The 17,752-nt window shown below is 47.0% G+C and overlaps 1 protein-coding gene across 1 annotated transcript; it reads right to left on the reverse strand.

Moving 5' to 3' along the window:
• Positions 1–16,250: 16,250 nt before the first annotated feature.
• Positions 16,251–17,174, reverse strand: LOC137676246 (E3 ubiquitin-protein ligase rnf146-like). Its single transcript, XM_068422942.1, has one exon. The coding sequence runs from the start codon at positions 17,172–17,174 to the stop codon at positions 16,251–16,253; it is 924 nt and encodes a 307-aa protein (XP_068279043.1).
• Between the last annotated feature and the right edge of the window lie 578 nt (positions 17,175–17,752).

Here is a 17,752-nt window from a genome sequence, read left to right on the forward strand (position 1 = left end):
ATCACTCTCACTGTCCTGTATATCTCCTTCGCTCTATTAGGTGGCCATATTAGAGGGGGAGAAAGGAGTATTTTTAAAGGAAGCTGCACCTTCTCAAAATCTTTCTGCTGTCTGCATAAGCAGAAGCAAAGGATGTGAAAAGTCAGACAAAAGATGCAATTCTGAGAACTGTTTTGAGATGGCAATGGTTTTGTCAACTCAAAAAAATAATCTTGACAGGAATCACACTTTGTATTTTTCATATCTCAGGGAGACATCAGAGCTCTTGAGAGGTTTCCTTGAGGCTTTGCAATAAAATCCTGTACTGTAGAAAGGCTAGACCCATGATTAAAGTATTAGACAAGGCCTCTGGATTTTTCTTCTTAGAAGAGTAACATATTTTTTAAATGTCTGTGGATCACTTCATGCCTCTATATTTCTGCCTGTAAAATGGGTGTAATAACATCTATGTACCACGGGTAATTTCTTGAGCTGTTTTGAAACATTCAGAGGCTGCAGTGATGAGAAAAAAAAAGTGCTAAGAAATAACAATATATACTACAGATATTGCACAGAAAAACTAAGGAACTTGTCAGACATTTCAGTTGGCTTCAGCAGATAGCAAAGAAAGCAAGCAAAAGCATACATCCTTAGCCAAGCATGAAAGTCACATAATTCACCTTTAACCTACAAACTTCTGTTATTTTGTAATAAATTATTTCTCTGTTCATTAGTACGAGGCATTATTTAACTTTGTAATAAAGTCCAAATGTTCTTATTATTGCTGAACCCTGATGCTGAAATGTAGGTCTTTTAAAGTTAGCAATACTCATTTGCAATACAGTAAGCAGATGGAGACCCCATCAGAAATCAATGTCCTATTGTAATAGGTCCTGTGTGTCTAGACAGTTAGAGACAGTCCCAGCCTTTGAAAAGATTATAGGCTGAATAGACAAGAGAAACAAAAAATGTGGAGAAGAAGCCAGCAGACCACAAATGAAGTGTTGTGCTCAGGTTCCCAGTGCTGGTCCCTGGTGAAACAGAGATGAGGATATGCCTGGGGGTGCTGTGGCTGTGTGCCTTGGACATTATCTCTCACTTAGGGCCCAAACTAAGGACTGCTGAAGGGCTCCTGCTGCCAGTGAGAATAACAATGAAAGAAAGATAACAGGATCAGCCAGAGACTCTGCAGCTGAGGAGAGCTGACATGATATTTATCAGCTGTCTGCAGGAGGGCATCATATTTCTTTTGCACAGATGGATGTGCACATAATCAACTTCTGAAGATGCAAGCGTTTCTGATTCCCACCCATGTTTACCTAGTGATTACATTAAATCCAAGGATGTTTGTACCTGCATCCAAATAATTATAATTAACATAAATCAATTAGTGCATGTACACAGAAGTACCTGCAGGCATAGCAGACCTGCTTCAACCAGGTCTTGTTAGGATTAAGCTTCTGTGAAAACAGTCTGTACGACCTCCAAAACTGTTTGCCAATTTCATCCAAATTTGGCAATGGTGTTCCCATAAGATCTGTGAAAATATGTGGGTTGATAGGGAAGACAGAAACAGTGTCAGTATCACCCCAGCTGCATGACCTTATCCCACTGGATATTGGAGCTTTCACGCAGGCAAACACAATAGGAATTGGGGGTTTCTTTTGTTCATAATATGACTTGTCTGTAAATGCACCCATTGTACCCTATTTCAATGCTTCCTTACCTAGCTTTCTTCTCTTCAAGGACAATAGGATTTGGTTTTTTACATGTATGTTCTGATTGTGAAGGATTTTTTAAATAGATATTGTTTTTTTTGTTAGCATCTTATCCTGAAGCCTTGAGAAAAACCCAAAGTCCGGAAACAGTCCTGTCAATCCTGGTAAAGTCACTTATGAATAAACAAAAATCAGTAATGATCTGAAAATGTATGGCTTGGGCTTACCTCGCTGGTCCAGGACCTTCACAGTGTAATCATCATGAGTACACTCTAAAAAATCTGTCCTTTGAACCGGGAACATTTCAGGGCAAGGAACACACCATTACACGCATGGGCAGTACCTACATATTGCAGATGCCAGAAGAATGTGAATGAATGATAGCATCTTTTTCTTCATTAATCTGAACATAGAAGGTCTTCAATGATTCAGTTTTCTCATAAAGATGAATTTGGTTTGATGAATCATTGCCTGTTTGCAATATCAAGGAACAGAGGAGGGACTGCTTTGCATGCGCATGTTTGTTTCAATAGATCAGATCTACACTCCAGCTGTAAAAGTCACATCGGTGCTGTTGCTGATAGTCCACAAGCAAACATTTGCTGAAACCTTTGCCTAACAGATTGTACTATAGGAACATTGTGATTTCTTTTCTAAACAAGACACTGAACCATTGACATCCTTTCCTGATGTGCTCAAATGTGCTGGTCCAGACTATAGATTAATTGCCTACAATGTTTCAGTCCAAGACTTAAAAAAAATTATTTAGTTTGATAACAGTTTCAACAGCTGAGTTACATATATATTAAACAAAATCTGGTACAGAAAACAAATGTCTAAGTTCTGGGAGATGGATTTGGGGAAATAAACACTTATTTCTTATAAGAATCTTAGTCATAGATGAATAATCCATTTTCCTGAGCATGTAATTTTATATTTAAGAGTATGCTTCAATCCAACTGGATTGTATACTAAATAAGAGGGTTTTCTTAATGAGGAAAGAAGATGTAGTTCTTATAAGCAAGTCTATTTTGCACTTTTCTTATTTGTGTGTTTGTGTATGTGTGTGTGCACGCACACGAAAAGCAACCTGTTAACCACTGTTATAAACTCTGATATGAGCAACTCTCTATGCTATTCTATATCACATTGCAAATTCTGTTCTCATTGTTGTGCTTGCTTGTCTCTTCTGTGACCTTTTGCCTCCAGATTCACCTGAAGTCCCCTGGGAGGTGACAGAAAGAAAAAAAAATCTTTACCTTGGCTAGACGTAACAGTGGAGGGTCATTAAATCCTGGTAATCCGCTATTCAATTACAGTTCATTTAATCATACAGCAGCAAAATAAGTGGCAATGGCTCAAGGTAAACTAATTGTTCCAATCTGAAACTTGCCAGGGTGACAAGTGATCTGCGGATGAGTTGGTGATGGATTTTGAACATCTGACAGTTCTGATCTGGGAGACTCCTGACAAGGAGACTACTGACAATCCAGGAAGGGTTCTCCCTTCAGTCATATCAAAAAAATGAGTAAAGACTGTGGGCAGAAAAACAGCTGCTAGCAGGAGAGGAAAACAGCACTTTCAGGAGGAAAAGGGGAGAGGAAGAAGGGTGGACTCTTTAAAAGCTGCTAATCTAAACCTTAAGGTTGCTTTGCAACAAGGGCACAGAAGCAGGCTAATGAGGTGTACAGTTTGCCCTTTTTTTGTTGATGTTTTTTCCCCTCTGTATTTCTTGCATCAGCCAAAAAGTAATTAGGCTTGCTGGAACTCATGTGTGTCCTGGGAGAACTGTGTGGTGATCTCGGAGAGCTCTTGGGCTTGCAGCTGAGGGAAGGAATTAGCTGGAGCACGCTGGGTATCAGCACCAGTCCTGGTGGCTGGCCTATGAAATTCTTGCCACAAAGGTTGTGGCATGTCCAAGAGACAGAGGCAGAGCCTGGAATCGCACCAACATTGACTCTGCCTGTTGGGACTCAAAACACAGCGGCTGGGTGAGAATCTGCAGGTTAGTGACAGCACAGCCTTTTCCTATATGCAAGGTAAGCACACCAGTGCTGTAATGTGAGACCCTAATCGGCTCCAGTATGCCTTAGAGAAGCAAACATTATTCACTACTGGAAAAACATGGAAGTTAGTTGGGTATTGTTCTGGTACAGGCTGGAAATTCAGATATTCCTCACTAAGACCTCAAAAGTCAGGAGACATGCCAAAATGTCTGAGGGAGAGTTTTGAGGACAGAATTTCTTGGAATGGAAGTACAAATGCTTGCCTCGCTCTTTCCACGTGACAGCACAAAAGCTTTCCAAAATGCAGAGATGAATGTACCAAAAGAAGACAGCCATAAAATAGAAATGATTCAAGTGGGAGCTACAAAGAAGTTATCACATCTTGTTCTGTAAGGCATAACCTGGTGAGTAGCTGCAAATACCAGAAATTACAACAAAAGATGTTTTTTTCACTGACCCTGAAACAGAAGGCAACAGCCATTGCCAGAAGCCAAAGGTTGAACATTATGAGCAAATCATTCAGAATAAAAATTTCAGTGTTTTGGGGAACAAAACCTCTCTCTTTACAGCATCTACTGTGTTCTTTAGTGGAAGGGGCACAGGACTGGGAAGGATGCAAGAAAAAGTGAAATAAAGTGTAAGCCAAAGGGATGAGTTATGTATGTGTGTTTATAAGTGGTCACTAGAGACGGAAGACAGTTTTGTAATCAGATCACTTGTTTCTCATTCATTGTAATCCTGCTCCAGAAACCTGAGAGGATCATAAAAATGACCAAAAGGTCCAGGTTGAAAGGGAACTCCAACCTTCTGTTGGAGGAAAGCAGTGGCCTTAGATTAGGTTGTCCAGGCTCTGTCAAACTGAGTCTTGAATACATTCATCAAGTGAAAGTTCACCACTTTTCTGGCTCCCATGTCTAACTGTTCTCATGGTGAATTTTTCTTTTTCCTATATCCAGACAGAATTTCCCCTGAAATTGGGGAAGGTGTTTATAGGTGTCCAATTTGTGGGGATGGTCCCTAATTCAACTTTCCTCCACTATTGGTAGTTGCACGTTTGTTTGTCATTGCTTCTCAGTGTAGAGACTTGGAGGCTGATCTCACCCATGGTGACGGAGGTGAAGAAGGCATTGTGTACTTTTGTCTTTTCAGTGGGCATTTTTAATTAGCCTTCCAGCCCCATTCAGCAGCACACCTACAGCTTCCTTGTACTTCCACATCATAACATATCCATAACAGCCTTTTTTGCTATGTTTGACATCTTTTGCTAGTTTGAGCTCCACCTGAGTTTTTACTTTCCTACCTACATTTCTGCATGCAGGAGCAATATTTCTACATTTCTTTGTGGGATTCTCACCTTTTCCATCTCTCTCATATATCTCTTCTGCATTTGAGCTCCCTCAGTATCTCAGTTTTTAACCAAGCTGTTTTCTTGTTATGATTGCTCCTTTTTCTGATGAAGGATCTCTGAAAATCTCCTGGTACTCCTAAGCTCCTTTGCTATCCAAGGCAGTCTCCCATGGGATCTCTCCTAACACTTCCATGAGAAATCTAACATCTGCCTTTCTTGGCTTCAGGATCTTCATTCCACTACTCGTCTTCCTCAAGCTCCTTGCGGGACTTCACAATCTTGCAGCTGCTGTAGGCAAAGCTGACGAAAAGTCTTCATTATTGATAAAGAGTAGGTCCAGAAGAGCACCACTCCTAGTCAGTGTATGCAGCAATTGCCTTAGGACACACTATGTCCTCAGCACAGGAATGTAGATTGCTTGTGCACCACTGTGTTGCTTTCCCAGCAAATATCAGGGTACGAGTGAACTGCTGATAACCACATGAAGCCTCTTCCAACAAAGGGATGGTTTTCTTGCAAAACGCATGGGATCGCAGCCTGTCCTGGATGTCTGTGCAGGATTTGCTGCAAGTCTGTATGCTATTTCTCTAGTAAGCTGAGGTACAGAGACAAAGAAATAGTCAGGTGTTTTTGAGAGATGATTTTTCATACATAAGATAGACCTAATCCAAATTTATGGCTGCAGGTGAACATCAGAGACTTCAAAATGTGCAGGAGAAAAAGATTCTTTTTGCTGACAATTAGGGTAGGAATAGGAGGGCTCCAGCTACCAGCTGAAGGAACAGACAAGGCCTTTTAATTGTCATTTACTTTGTACGGCTGACATTGAAAGAGGCAATGAAAGCTGACTGAACCTTGCCTTCTAAGCTTAGTCATAGCCAGGCTGCACTGCCTCCATAACAAAGAAAGAAGCTGGAGACATCAGTATAATTTGCCTGCAAGCAAGCGTCACCTCTGTTTGACCCTCCCTACCACTTCACTGACTTTGATGATGGCAAAGAAAAAGCTGGCAGCTAAAATGTGCTCGCTAACTCAGCTTGTTCTCCTGCAGCAGAGTTGGCAATCTGGGTATTACCACTCATCATCTCACAAAAAAAAAAAGCAAGCTTTAGGAGATTCACCTGAGCAGGAATTCTGCTGGAACAATAGAAAGCCCATTGTTGTTTGTATTGCAGCAGCAACTAAGAGATCAGCTGGAGCTCTCTGCCCAGTCTCAGATGGTAAAATCCATCTCCCAGAGAGCCTGCCACCCAGAGTGAGCAAGCAGCCCGTGGGAGTGGTGTTGGGCAGGAGCTGCCCTGCCACAGGGCCTCACACACTTGAAGCTCTGAGAAGGCCTCAGAGACAGCAGTGGCCTTGGTCTGGGCTGCTCATGGTGAATGCAAGCAGTGAGACCTGGTCCAGCAGCCCGAATGAAAACCTGTTTCTGATGAATGTCCCCCACCTGTTGTTTCTTCTTTTTCAGAACTGCATGTTGTTCTGAGAATAAGCTTTGGCTTCCAGCAGCAAACTACTGAGTCAGTCATATGATCACTTAAACTGCTAATTTTCAGTACTTATTAAATATTTAACAAGCAGCGTTTCACATTATGTTTTCTATACTTGTTAGTTTTATTTACCTCAATGGTGGAGTATCAAAGAAATGAATCGATACATCTGCTAAATGAGTAAGTAAAAAAATTAAAATCTTTTAGAAATGTCCTTTAAGAATGAGTATTATTTGTCTTCTTGGGAAAGTTATGCAAGTATGCAACCATGTATATGTACATTAAAGGAATATTATTAACACCTGACATTTTATTTACTAAGAATGTGATAAATTCTGTCATACTACATATCTGGAGAAAAGCTATTGTTAACCAGCATGGATAGTCTCAGTGAAACAGAACTAAGCACAGAGAATTAGTATAAGTATAAAGAGTAGAGTTAAAATGAAATAATTTAGAATTAATATTAGATGTAATTCTTAACAATGTAGAAAACAATCACAGAGAAAGGCACTTTAATTGAAGAATGTGCTGTATAACCTCTGCCCAAAACCTAAGCAATACTTCAAGAAATGCTCAACGAGATTGATCAGAATATATGTCACTGAGGGATATAAAAACTTCTTGATCCAGACATTGATGTTTCATCAACATCAGTGTCTTTGTTTAGCCCGCACCCAGGGCTAAAAAATAGCAGTTTTTCCTCTCACCCAATGTCCCTTCTCCAACCAAGAAAGGAAATTGGGAAAAAGAGGGAGACTCATGGGTTAAAATTAAACAAATTTAATAAAATAAACCAATACAAATGCTAACACAAAACACACAAAAGTATACTTGGCTACAGAGTTGCAGCAGGCTGTCCAGGAATAGCAATCGCCAGCAATGGGGAGAGGGAAGAAAAGAGGCCTGAAGAGAGTAGAGCAAAACCAGCCCCACCTTTCCCCACCAAGCCCTCTCTTCTATAGTGAACATGATGTTAGTGTTACAGAATACACCTGTGGGCCAGCCTGGGTCAGCTGCCCTGGATTCAACTGCTAATGGCCCTGATCACCATGGCTGGCCACAAACTGAAACAAAATCCCAATGAAACCAGGACAATCAGTAAATGAATTTATAATGGATAAACAAGAGGACAGGCAAAAATGACTTATCCAATGTCTAGGTACAGCTTGAGCAATCTATGATTAAGAAAGTCAGGTAAAATCCCATTGCCAAAAAAGGTAGCTTGCTATCTTATTTATGGGGAAAATAGACTTCACTTCTTAAACTTCCGTTATCTACTTAATTGTTCGTTATTACTATCAGGATGACACAAAAGGATATTTGAGTACCACAGACAGGCTTGTTTAAATAGCATGGATGATTCAACTTTAAGGTTGGCTCCAATCAAAGCTGAAGGTATTTTACCTTTGAGTCTTCGGACTTGAAATTAAGGGATGAGCGACAACTGCCTATCAATGATTTAATCAGTACATAAGGATAAATACCTCAATACTTTTTTGCTAAAGGACTATTTGAATTGTATATTCTGGGGTTTAGAAAAAAATCTACCAAACATGACTTTCATTGAACTGAAATAATTATTTTGACCCCCCTCATATGTAATTTAATATTCCTGTGTTTGGCAGTGTTAAAGTTATTTTGTTAAAAAGAATAACAACAGGGAAAAAGCACTAATTTACTACTCTTTCTTGTTGTCTTGGCACCCATTACCAGTGTTTGCTAGGAAAGAAACTGGCATAAGAGACTTCCTATAAAGATTAGTAAGTGTGGGATTAGACACAGAGAGTCAGCTGTCTTTTGCCATCCTGGAAATGAAAGAGCAAATGGATTATATCTTACTTCTTGTAAGAACTGAAGCGATAGTTACAAATTCCTTTCCTCTAACAAAATATAGAAATTGGAGTCAACTAAACAAATGTATGACTGTGCAACTGAATTTATTAGACCTTATATAGTCATAATAGGCTTTTGTATTAGCTTTTTTATTAATGCATATAAGCAGTAGTTTTGAACCAAGTATTCATAAGCTATTGAATGCTATGTATAAACTGGGCCACCACTGTGAAATCGAACATCAGGAACGATATGATGTAGAAGTAATATTATTTCAACACATTTGATTAACATTTGCTATGTTACCTATGTCAGTATTCACAATAGTCAGAATACTGCATATATTTGGAGTACAGACATTAGTTTAATAACGAACTTGAGAAATCAGACTCATACGGACAAATAAAACATAACCTCACTTGAAAGCAGTATAAGACAAATTATTATTAAATTTACTGTAAGTACACTGGAGAAGAAAATTAAAATTTCCAGACTGTTAGGCTTCAGGAAAAGATCACCAACTTTCAAAAATATAGACGTACACTACCATCATAAGTTTTCTAAGTTAAGAGCAAATTAAATTGAAGTCTCCTAAAATAATCCTGTTGGCATCATTATCTTTTAAATCGAAAGTGTCAAAGAAAAAAGAACGAACCTCCTCAGGGCCTGGCAGTGTGATGAAGGATGCACTTTTCTAGAGCTTCGATGCCACCTGCTGGATGCGTTAAAAGAATGCGACGAGCCTGACACATCTAAGTGGTACTTCTGCCACATGGAAATCTGGAGATGGGCTGTCCCCAGAACTGCTGGTACCTAACAAGACAACTTCAGCGTGAGGAAACAAATCCTTCTTGGGACTGGGCAGCTCTCCAGGGAATGGAAGAAAGACGAATAAAAGAAGACGTAAAACAGTAAATTGACAAATTCATTCCATGCAAAGAGGGAGCAACCATTTCAGGAAAAAGTTCACACCAACCTCCCATCTTTTGAAAAAGTTTCTCCAGCAAGACTGCTTTCAAGACAGTAACCTCTCAGTTTGGGCCCTAAACTTATCACTCAAGTATAGCTTTTATGCAAGAGGACTTACTCTTCAAAGATGAGAGACATAAGAAGAAACTACGACACAGCTACACGGACAGATGCTTTAAGATTTACATCTTAGTTGTAAGCCACAGAAGGCTGACAAATCCCACTCCAGGGATAAAAGATTCCTGAAGGACTTTATGTCCTTTGAAGACACACAACAGTGAGATTTTTAGTCTCTTTAACTGGACTCCAGATTTCTGCTCTGCAAGTTTGGACTTTCACACTGACACGCTTTAAATAATGTAACATATGTAACACAAGTAAAACAGGAAGCCTGCTGGGCTGCTTGTTCAGCCGTCTACTTCATCTCAGGAAAAAACATTTATCCAAAAATCGGGCAAGGAAAGTATGTGCAGCAAGAGAAAATGTGGGCAAGGCTGAGGTACTCAGTGCCTTCTTCATCTCAGTCTTCACTGACGCTGTTCCCAGGCATTTTAGCCCAGAAGCAGTGATCAAGGAGCAGAGGAACTCCAATATGAGAAGACATTCAACACAGGGGTCTCCTAAGAAATCGTGTCCCATATAAGTCCATCGACCCCGATGGGATTTGTCTGAGGGTGTTGAGCAAGCTGGCTGAGGTCACTGCAAGGCCGCTCGCTCTCTGTCATCTTGGAAAGGTTGTGGAGCTTGGGGGAGGCACCAAAGGCTCGAGAGCACCAAATGTTGCACCCCATCTTTAGAAAAGGCAAGAGGATGACCAGGACAGTCATCCTCGCTTCTGCCCCGGGGGAAAGTAGGGACTGAGTCCTCTTGGTAGCCGTCTCTGGCCACATGAGAAACCAACACAGGTGGGGACAGCGACGCCAAGTACATTGTTAGAAATACCAAGACTGTTTCTGTAGTTTTCACACATTTATTGTATGATTTGATCATCAGAGCTGGACTAATAATGACAGTCTCCCGGTCCCCCTGGGGGCTGGCGGGTGCCCCAGCTGTTGGCCCAGCACGGGTTTCACCAGCTCCTGGGGCAGCCTGCTACTGTTGCCGGCAGGGTGGCCTCTTGTTCGGAGGTGAGGTGGCCTCAGGACTGCCAGCCCTCCTCTTCGGGGCTCGCTGGGGGACCCCAGGGGACCGTCCGCTGCCCCAACCGGGAGCGGAGGGCCCGGCCACAGCCTCCTCTGGGTCCTCCTGTGGCTCTTCTCGCTCCTCGTGGGTGGGAACGGGGGCAGAGGAGGGGCTGCCAGCACCCCCACCAAGGGCAGCCGACGAAGCGCTGGGAAGCTCTTCTGCCTCGGATCTGCCGGGGCTGCTGGAGGGGGCTGGGCTCGGGGCAGGAGACCCCACTCGGGAGGCAGCGGAGCCAAGGCCCGCCCGCTCCTCAGCAGCATCGGTGTCCTCCAGGCCCATCTGACGTCGGGCCTCCCTGCTGCACCGGTCCGCAATGGTGACAATCAGCCGGCGTACAAAGCCCCTCGTGTGCCAGCCCAGGTCAGCACGCAGTGCGTGGACCAGGACTTCCTCATCCAGCCCAAAGAGTTGCAGGCTGAACAGGATGAGCCTCTGCACTGCTTCTGCTCCTTCCCGGCGGCCACGCCTGAAGATCAACCACAGCTGCTGTTGCAGCCATGGCAGCACGGGCCAGAGCACAGCTGGGTTCTGCCGGAAGAGGAGCGCCCAGACATAGGGAGGGAGGCCGCCCAGAGGAGCACTAGCAACTTCTGGTGCTGCAGACGGTGGGATGACATGCTCCTGGAAGCTGTGATCCCCCCGCACCGAGTGCAAGATGGAGGTGATCGTCCTCCTGCAGAGGGGGCACTCGGGCTTGCCCTCAGCCCACTGCGTGATGCACGTGTAGCAGAACCGGTGGTGGCACGGCATCGCATAGCTGACCTCCTCCCAGCTGTCCAGGCAGATTGGACAGTGGTTGTCCAGCTCCGCGGCCATGTTCTGCATGGGCTGCGGTGGGCTGGGGGGAGCTGGGGATGTCGGGCCGCTCCCCCTGACAGGCGCTGCAGCAGCAGGTGCCAGGCTAGAAAGGGAAGAGTGGCCATGGTCGTGGGCTGGCCCAGGGAGGGCTGGAAGAAATGGCCAGGTCCCCCAAGAACGAAAGCCTCCCAGCTCCCCAGGGTGAACTGTCCCCTCCCAGCTCACCTGTGCTGCTGTGAGCACGCCTGCTGGGTGCCCCGGCTGCCTGAACGTGGCAGGGCCGGGGGAAATCCTCCGACGGCTCTGGGGTCGGGCACCGAGAGCTGCAACGAACAACTCCCTGAGCACGACACCAGCACCAAAGGCCTCGCTCAGCTCTCCAAACCTCACGACCTCACTCAGCTGGAGTGTGGGCACGAGCTGGCTGGGTGAGGCTCGGCGCCCGAATTTATGCAGTGAGGGACGCCACGTCACAATGCATCAGTCGGGGACGTCACAGTCCATCGCAGGTGACATCACCGGGCATCGCTCGGGGACGTCGTGACGGGCCATCCTCGCCCATAGCACTCTCCCAGGCAGCGCTGCAGCCCCAGCACACACGCCTGGAGTTACCGCAGCGTCACTGCCCACTCCATCCCCCCATCGCTTGTCTTGTGCTCGGCGTCGGTGTTTCACGCCAGTCACCGAGGCCTCAGCTGTGTCTTCCCAGGGCCCCGTCAGGTCTCTCTGGCCGGGGCAGACGTCTCCAGGCACACATGGCAAGAGGGTTCACTCGGTAACTCCTCGTGCCTCCCTGGGAGGCTGCAGGACAAAGTGCCACAGGCTCTCGCCCCTCCCCAGCACTGCTGGCCAGCCCGCTGGGCTCCCCTGTTTTCTCCCACGCCGGGTCACAGGCAGCACTTGGCTCACACTGACAGGTTTTCTCCTATCTTTCTCCCTTAGCCAGAGGGCACAAGGGTGATCCCCTCTGCTCAGCACCCATCAGGCCTCATCCAGGCACTACGTCCCATTTGGGGTCCTGGGCAGGAGGGAGGCCAACATACCAGAGGGGCTCAGGGGAGGCAAGGAGGGTCTGTGGGGCTGGTTCAGCATGGAGCACAGAAGGTGTCGGGCACCTCACAGCACATCCCAGTGCCTATGGGGCAGGCTTTAAGGGGACAGGGACAGGCTCTTGCCAGCACTGCCTGGCAGGAGTGTGAGAGACAGTGGCACCTTCTGATGCTAGAGAGGTTCAGGCTGCAGATAAGGAATCAACACCAAAATCCTTGTCATGATAATGAGGCACTGGAATGGGTTGTCCAGAGAGGAGGTGGGATTCCTGAGCCTGGAGGTCAATCTCCTAGACCTGAGTGGCCACAACCCAGAGCATCCAGGCCTATATTCATTGTTGACCCTTCCCTGAGACTGTGGTTGGACAAGAGATGTCCTCAGTACCCTTCTAGTAGGTGTGGTTCAGTGCTTTGGTTATTGCTATGACCCAGCACGAAGCGGGACACCTGAGCACGGAAGCCTCAGGACTGGCAGAAAAAGGGCTGTGAGAATGGCAGGTGTTGATGGCCCTCACACGAGTACTTCCTCAGGATCACACCCACATGCAGCTTCTCGGGGCACCCAGGCAGGGACAATCCAGGAGACATGAGGAGGCCTCTAAAGGTTGTGTCTCGTGTCCTCTGTCTCACCTCAGATCATTCTGTCCAGACTAAGTGGAAAAACACATTTAGCTGCTTGCAAATAAGTGGATACGACAGCATGCACGTGGATGGGTGAAATCAGTTTTGATTTGCAATAAAAATCTCCCTCCCCTCCTTGCTTTGAACTTTGCAACATTATTGAGATTTGTTGATAGAGTTTGCAACAGAGGTTTTGGGCTGCAAGGCCCAGAATGCCTCGGGAGACCCTCACAAACTCTGCCTACCGACCAATGGTGCAACAGGATCTAAACAACTAAAGGGTAACATTACTTATCGTATTGCATGGCCCTTCTTGCTCACACAGGATTTGGGAGCGGGAGGCACATTGCTATTCAGGGGTTAAAGCCGTTCCACTTACACACGAGTACAGTGTGCTATAGGGAGTGTGAAAGAATAGCGTGGCCTCTAATTATTTCTACGTTCCCACGTTTGTTATTTTCATCAGACATTTCAATAGAAGTTGCCTCATGTCATCAACAAGTGTATAGAAAAAAGACTCCTGAATGCATTACGTTATCAAAAGCCAGCCTCTAATTTGATCGTATATTTATAACTTCTTGTGCCACATGGCCACAAAGCAACCAACAAGGCAAGAAAAATATGCAAATGCACAAAGGAGAGGCCAAAGTAGTACCACATCAGTTCAACGACTGCTCTTTTTTCCCTCCCCTGGTACCCAGTAATCTAAGCAACAAATCCCCAGCAAGGAATGCATTCTTGCCAGAATCAAAGGCATGCCTTAGGCTGCATGAAAGAAGAGCAGCTCAGAAAAAGTGATGCACAGAAGGGAAGATTTGATGTCACGGTGGCTTTGGTGGCCCTGTGAGCTGAGAGGAAAACATACTCAAGCCTCCTTTTTTTTTTGTTTTTTCCTCCTTAACTCACCAAAACTCCCCTGAAGGAGTATTGTCATTGGAACTGGCCTTACAATCTGTTCCCAGAGGAGTTAGGAACTCCTTTCCCGTTCCTTCTTAGTCCTTCAATTCCTTGGAAGCACATGTTTCTCTGCAAGGTGTGGGCTTCCATCTGAAATCATGGCTGCTCGGGCGTGCCTTGTGGCAGCTCCCCTGAAACCAGAGAGGAACAGTACTCAAAACCAATACTTGGTCTCTTGGCATTAGATGAGGCTGGAGGTTTTGTAGGAAGTTTCTGATCTGGTTCATCTGCCTTATGCATGCAACCTTCTTTAAAATGATCACGAGCTACTAGACTTTCCCATGTTTTAATTTTTGGGTGGACAGTTTTGGCCAGATGAAGCCCAGTTTTCAAGGACGGTAGACTCTAGGGATGGCCATCAGCATTTCATGGAGCTCTAGGCACTGTTTACCTCTCTCCACCACCATGAATCAAACCTACAGAGTCTCAGATAAGAGGTTCAGAAACGAATTTGAACAGATGTGTTGTGAATGCATTGGCAAGAATCTTTACCCAAACTGCAGTTGTTAAGTACTTTTGCAAGATTACATGAAAAAAAGCAATTTTCCAATTTGTTACTGGCTTCTGTATAATGATCTTGTGACTACAGTGTATGACCTCAATAGTAAGAGAGATTTACTTTCAGAATAAGTACCTGCTGTGATGAGGGTGTAGCACATAGCCATGACCAGCAGCTGAACAACAGCTGAACACAGTAAAGATCATCTCAGCGTACATTTGAACGACAGGGAAAATTACTGCAGTTGAAACAGAGGAAATACTGAACTTGTGTAGAAAGTTATTCTGAGTTGTCTGAGATGCAGAATCACTTTCCTGGTAAATAACACAGGGACAAACAAAATAAGTATGCTTTGTTTAAAAAAAACCAAACCAACACCACCGCCAAAAAACCTCACATGTAAGCAACCACAAAAGGAAAAAAAATCTTAAGAAAATGCTTACTATGAACCACCTGCACAGGAAAACCAGCATCAAAATTTAGAAAATACTCCTCATGAACAGAACAACAACCTCCCTGGCACCTGCTGCAAGCGAAAGGCCATCAGGGAGATTTCTGGAGGTGTCAGGGATAACACAGCTGCTGGATGGACCAACCTGGGCTGATGCTGCCCTGGACGCGCTGCTTAAGAACAAGGAAGGGCCGTGATAGTGAATGGGAGCCATGACTGTAGCAATCCTGATACAGAGGAGGTCAAGATCCTGGGGCAGATTAGGAGGGTGAGTAGCCCTGGACCTCACCAGAGAAAGCTGCAGCTCATTCAGGGAAAGAGGTAGGTGAGAGGCAGCTCTTGTGGGAGGGGAGCCAACTCTGAACGGCAAAGGAGCGCAAAAGGACTAGCAGGCCTTTACAGATAATCTTCTCCAAACACAAGAAAAGCCCATGCTGATGCTCAAGAAAAAAAACACAACAGATATATCAGGAGGCTGGCATGGCTAAACAGGGAATTCATGGCAGGGTAATGCAAAAAAAGATGTATACGGGTGGTGGGAGTTAGGACAGCTTCTGAAAGACAATATAGACACACTGCTGAGGTGTGCAGAGATCCAATCAGGAAAACCAAAGCTAAGCCGGGGTTAGCAAGGGGTATGAAAAGCAACAAGAAGGGCTTCTGCTGCTGCATCAATAGTAAATCAGGCAAGGAAAGTACGTACCTACTTGCCAAATGGCTTGAGTGATACAGCAAGAGCAAATGTGGGCAAGGCTGAGGTACTCAGTGCCTTCTTCATCTCAGTCTTCACTGACGCTGTTCCCAGGCATTTTAGCCCAGAGGCAGGGATCAAGGAGTATAGGAATTCCAGAATGAGAACATGTTCAACGCAGGGGTCTCCTAAGAAATCGTGTCCCATATAAGTCCATCGACCCCGATGGGATTTGTCTGAGGGTGTTGAGCAAGCTGGCTGAGGTCACTGCAAGGCCGCTCTCTGTCATCTTGGAAAGGTTGTGGAGCTTGGGGGAGGCACCAAAGGCTCGAGAGCACCAAATGTTGCACCCCATCTTTAGAAAAGGCAAGAGGATGACCAGGACAGTCATCCTCGCTTCTGCCCCGGGGGAAAGTAGGGACTGAGTCCTCTTGGTAGCCGTCTCTGGCCACATGAGAAACCAACACAGGTGGGGACAGCGACGCCAAGTACATTGTTAGAAATACCAAGACTGTTTCTGTAGTTTTCACACATTTATTGTATGATTTGATCATCAGAGCTGGACTAATAATGACAGTCTCCCGGTCCCCCTGGGGGCTGGCGGGTGCCCCAGCTGTTGGCCCAGCACGGGTTTCACCAGCTCCTGGGGCAGCCTGCTACTGTTGCCGGCAGGGTGGCCTCTTGTTCGGAGGTGAGGTGGCCTCAGGACTGCCAGCCCTCCTCTTCGGGGCTCGCTGGGGGACCCCAGGGGACCGTCCGCTGCCCCGACCGGGAGCGGAGGGCCCGGCCACAGCCTCCTCTGGGTCCTCCTGTGGCTCTTCTCGCTCCTCGTGGGTGGGAACGGGGGCAGAGGAGGGGCTGCCAGCACCCCCACCAAGGGCAGCCGACGAAGCGCTGAGAAGCTCTTCTGCCTCGGATCTGCCGGGGCTGCTGGAGGGGGCTGAGCTCGGGGCAGGAGACCCCCCTCGGGAGGCAGCGGGGCCAAGGGCAGCCACAGGGCTGCCCGCCCGCTCCTCGGCAGCATTGGCGTCCTCCAGGCCCATCTGACGTCGGGCCTCCCTGCCGCACCGGTCCGCAATGGTGACAATCAGCTGGCGTACAAAGCCCCTCGTGTGCCAGCCCAGGTCAGCGCGCAGTGCGTGGACCAGGACTTCCTCATCCAGCCCAAAGAGTTGCAGGCTGAAGAGGACGAGCCTCTGCACTGCTTCTGCTCCTTCCCGGCGGCCACGCCTGAAGATCAACCACAGCTGCTGTTGCAGCCATGGCAGCACGGGCCAGAGCACAGCTGGGTTCTGCCGGAAGAGGAGCGCCCAGACATAGGGAGGGAGGCCGCCCAGAGGAGCACTAGCAACTTCTGGTGCTGCAGACGGTGGGATGACATGCTCCTGGAAGCTGTGATCCCCCCGCACCGAGTGCAAGATGGAGGTGATCGTCCTCCTGCAGAGGGGGCACTCGGGCTTGCCCTCAGCCCACTGCGTGATGCACATGTAGCAGAACCGGTGGTGGCACGGCATCGCATAGCTGACCTCCTCCCAGCTGTCCAGGCACACTGGACAGTGGTTGTCCAGCTCCGTGGCCATGTTCTGCATGGGCTGCGGTGGGCTGGGGGGAGCTGGGGATGTCGAGCCGCTTCCTCTGACAGGCGCTGCAGCAGCAGGTGCCAGGCTAGAAAGGGAAGAGTGGCCATGGTCGTGGGCTGGCCCAGGGAGGGCTGGAAGAAATGGCCAGGTCCCCCAAGAACGAAAGCCTCCCAGCTCCCCAGGGTGAACTGTCCCCTCCCAGCTCACCTGTGCTGCTGTGAGCATGCCTGCTGGGTGCCCCGGCTGCCTGAACGTGGCAGGGCCGGGGGAAATCCTCCGACGGCTCTGGGGTCGGGCACCGAGAGCTGGAACGAACAACTCCCTGAGCACGACACCAGCACCAAAGGCCTCGCTCAGCTCTCCAAACCTCACGACCTCACTCAGCTGGAGTGTGGGCACGAGCCGGCCGGGTGAGACTTGGCGCCCAAATTTATAGCAGCGAGTGACGCCACGTCACAATGCATCGGTCGGGGATGTCACAGTCCATCGCAGGTGACATCACCGGGCATCGCTCGGGGACGTCGCGACGGGCCATCCTCGCCCATAGCGCTCTCCCAGGCAGCGCTGCAGCCCCAGCA

Source organism: Nyctibius grandis, chromosome Z, assembly GCF_013368605.1.
Source record: "Nyctibius grandis isolate bNycGra1 chromosome Z, bNycGra1.pri, whole genome shotgun sequence".
NCBI lineage: Eukaryota > Metazoa > Chordata > Aves > Nyctibiiformes > Nyctibiidae > Nyctibius > Nyctibius grandis.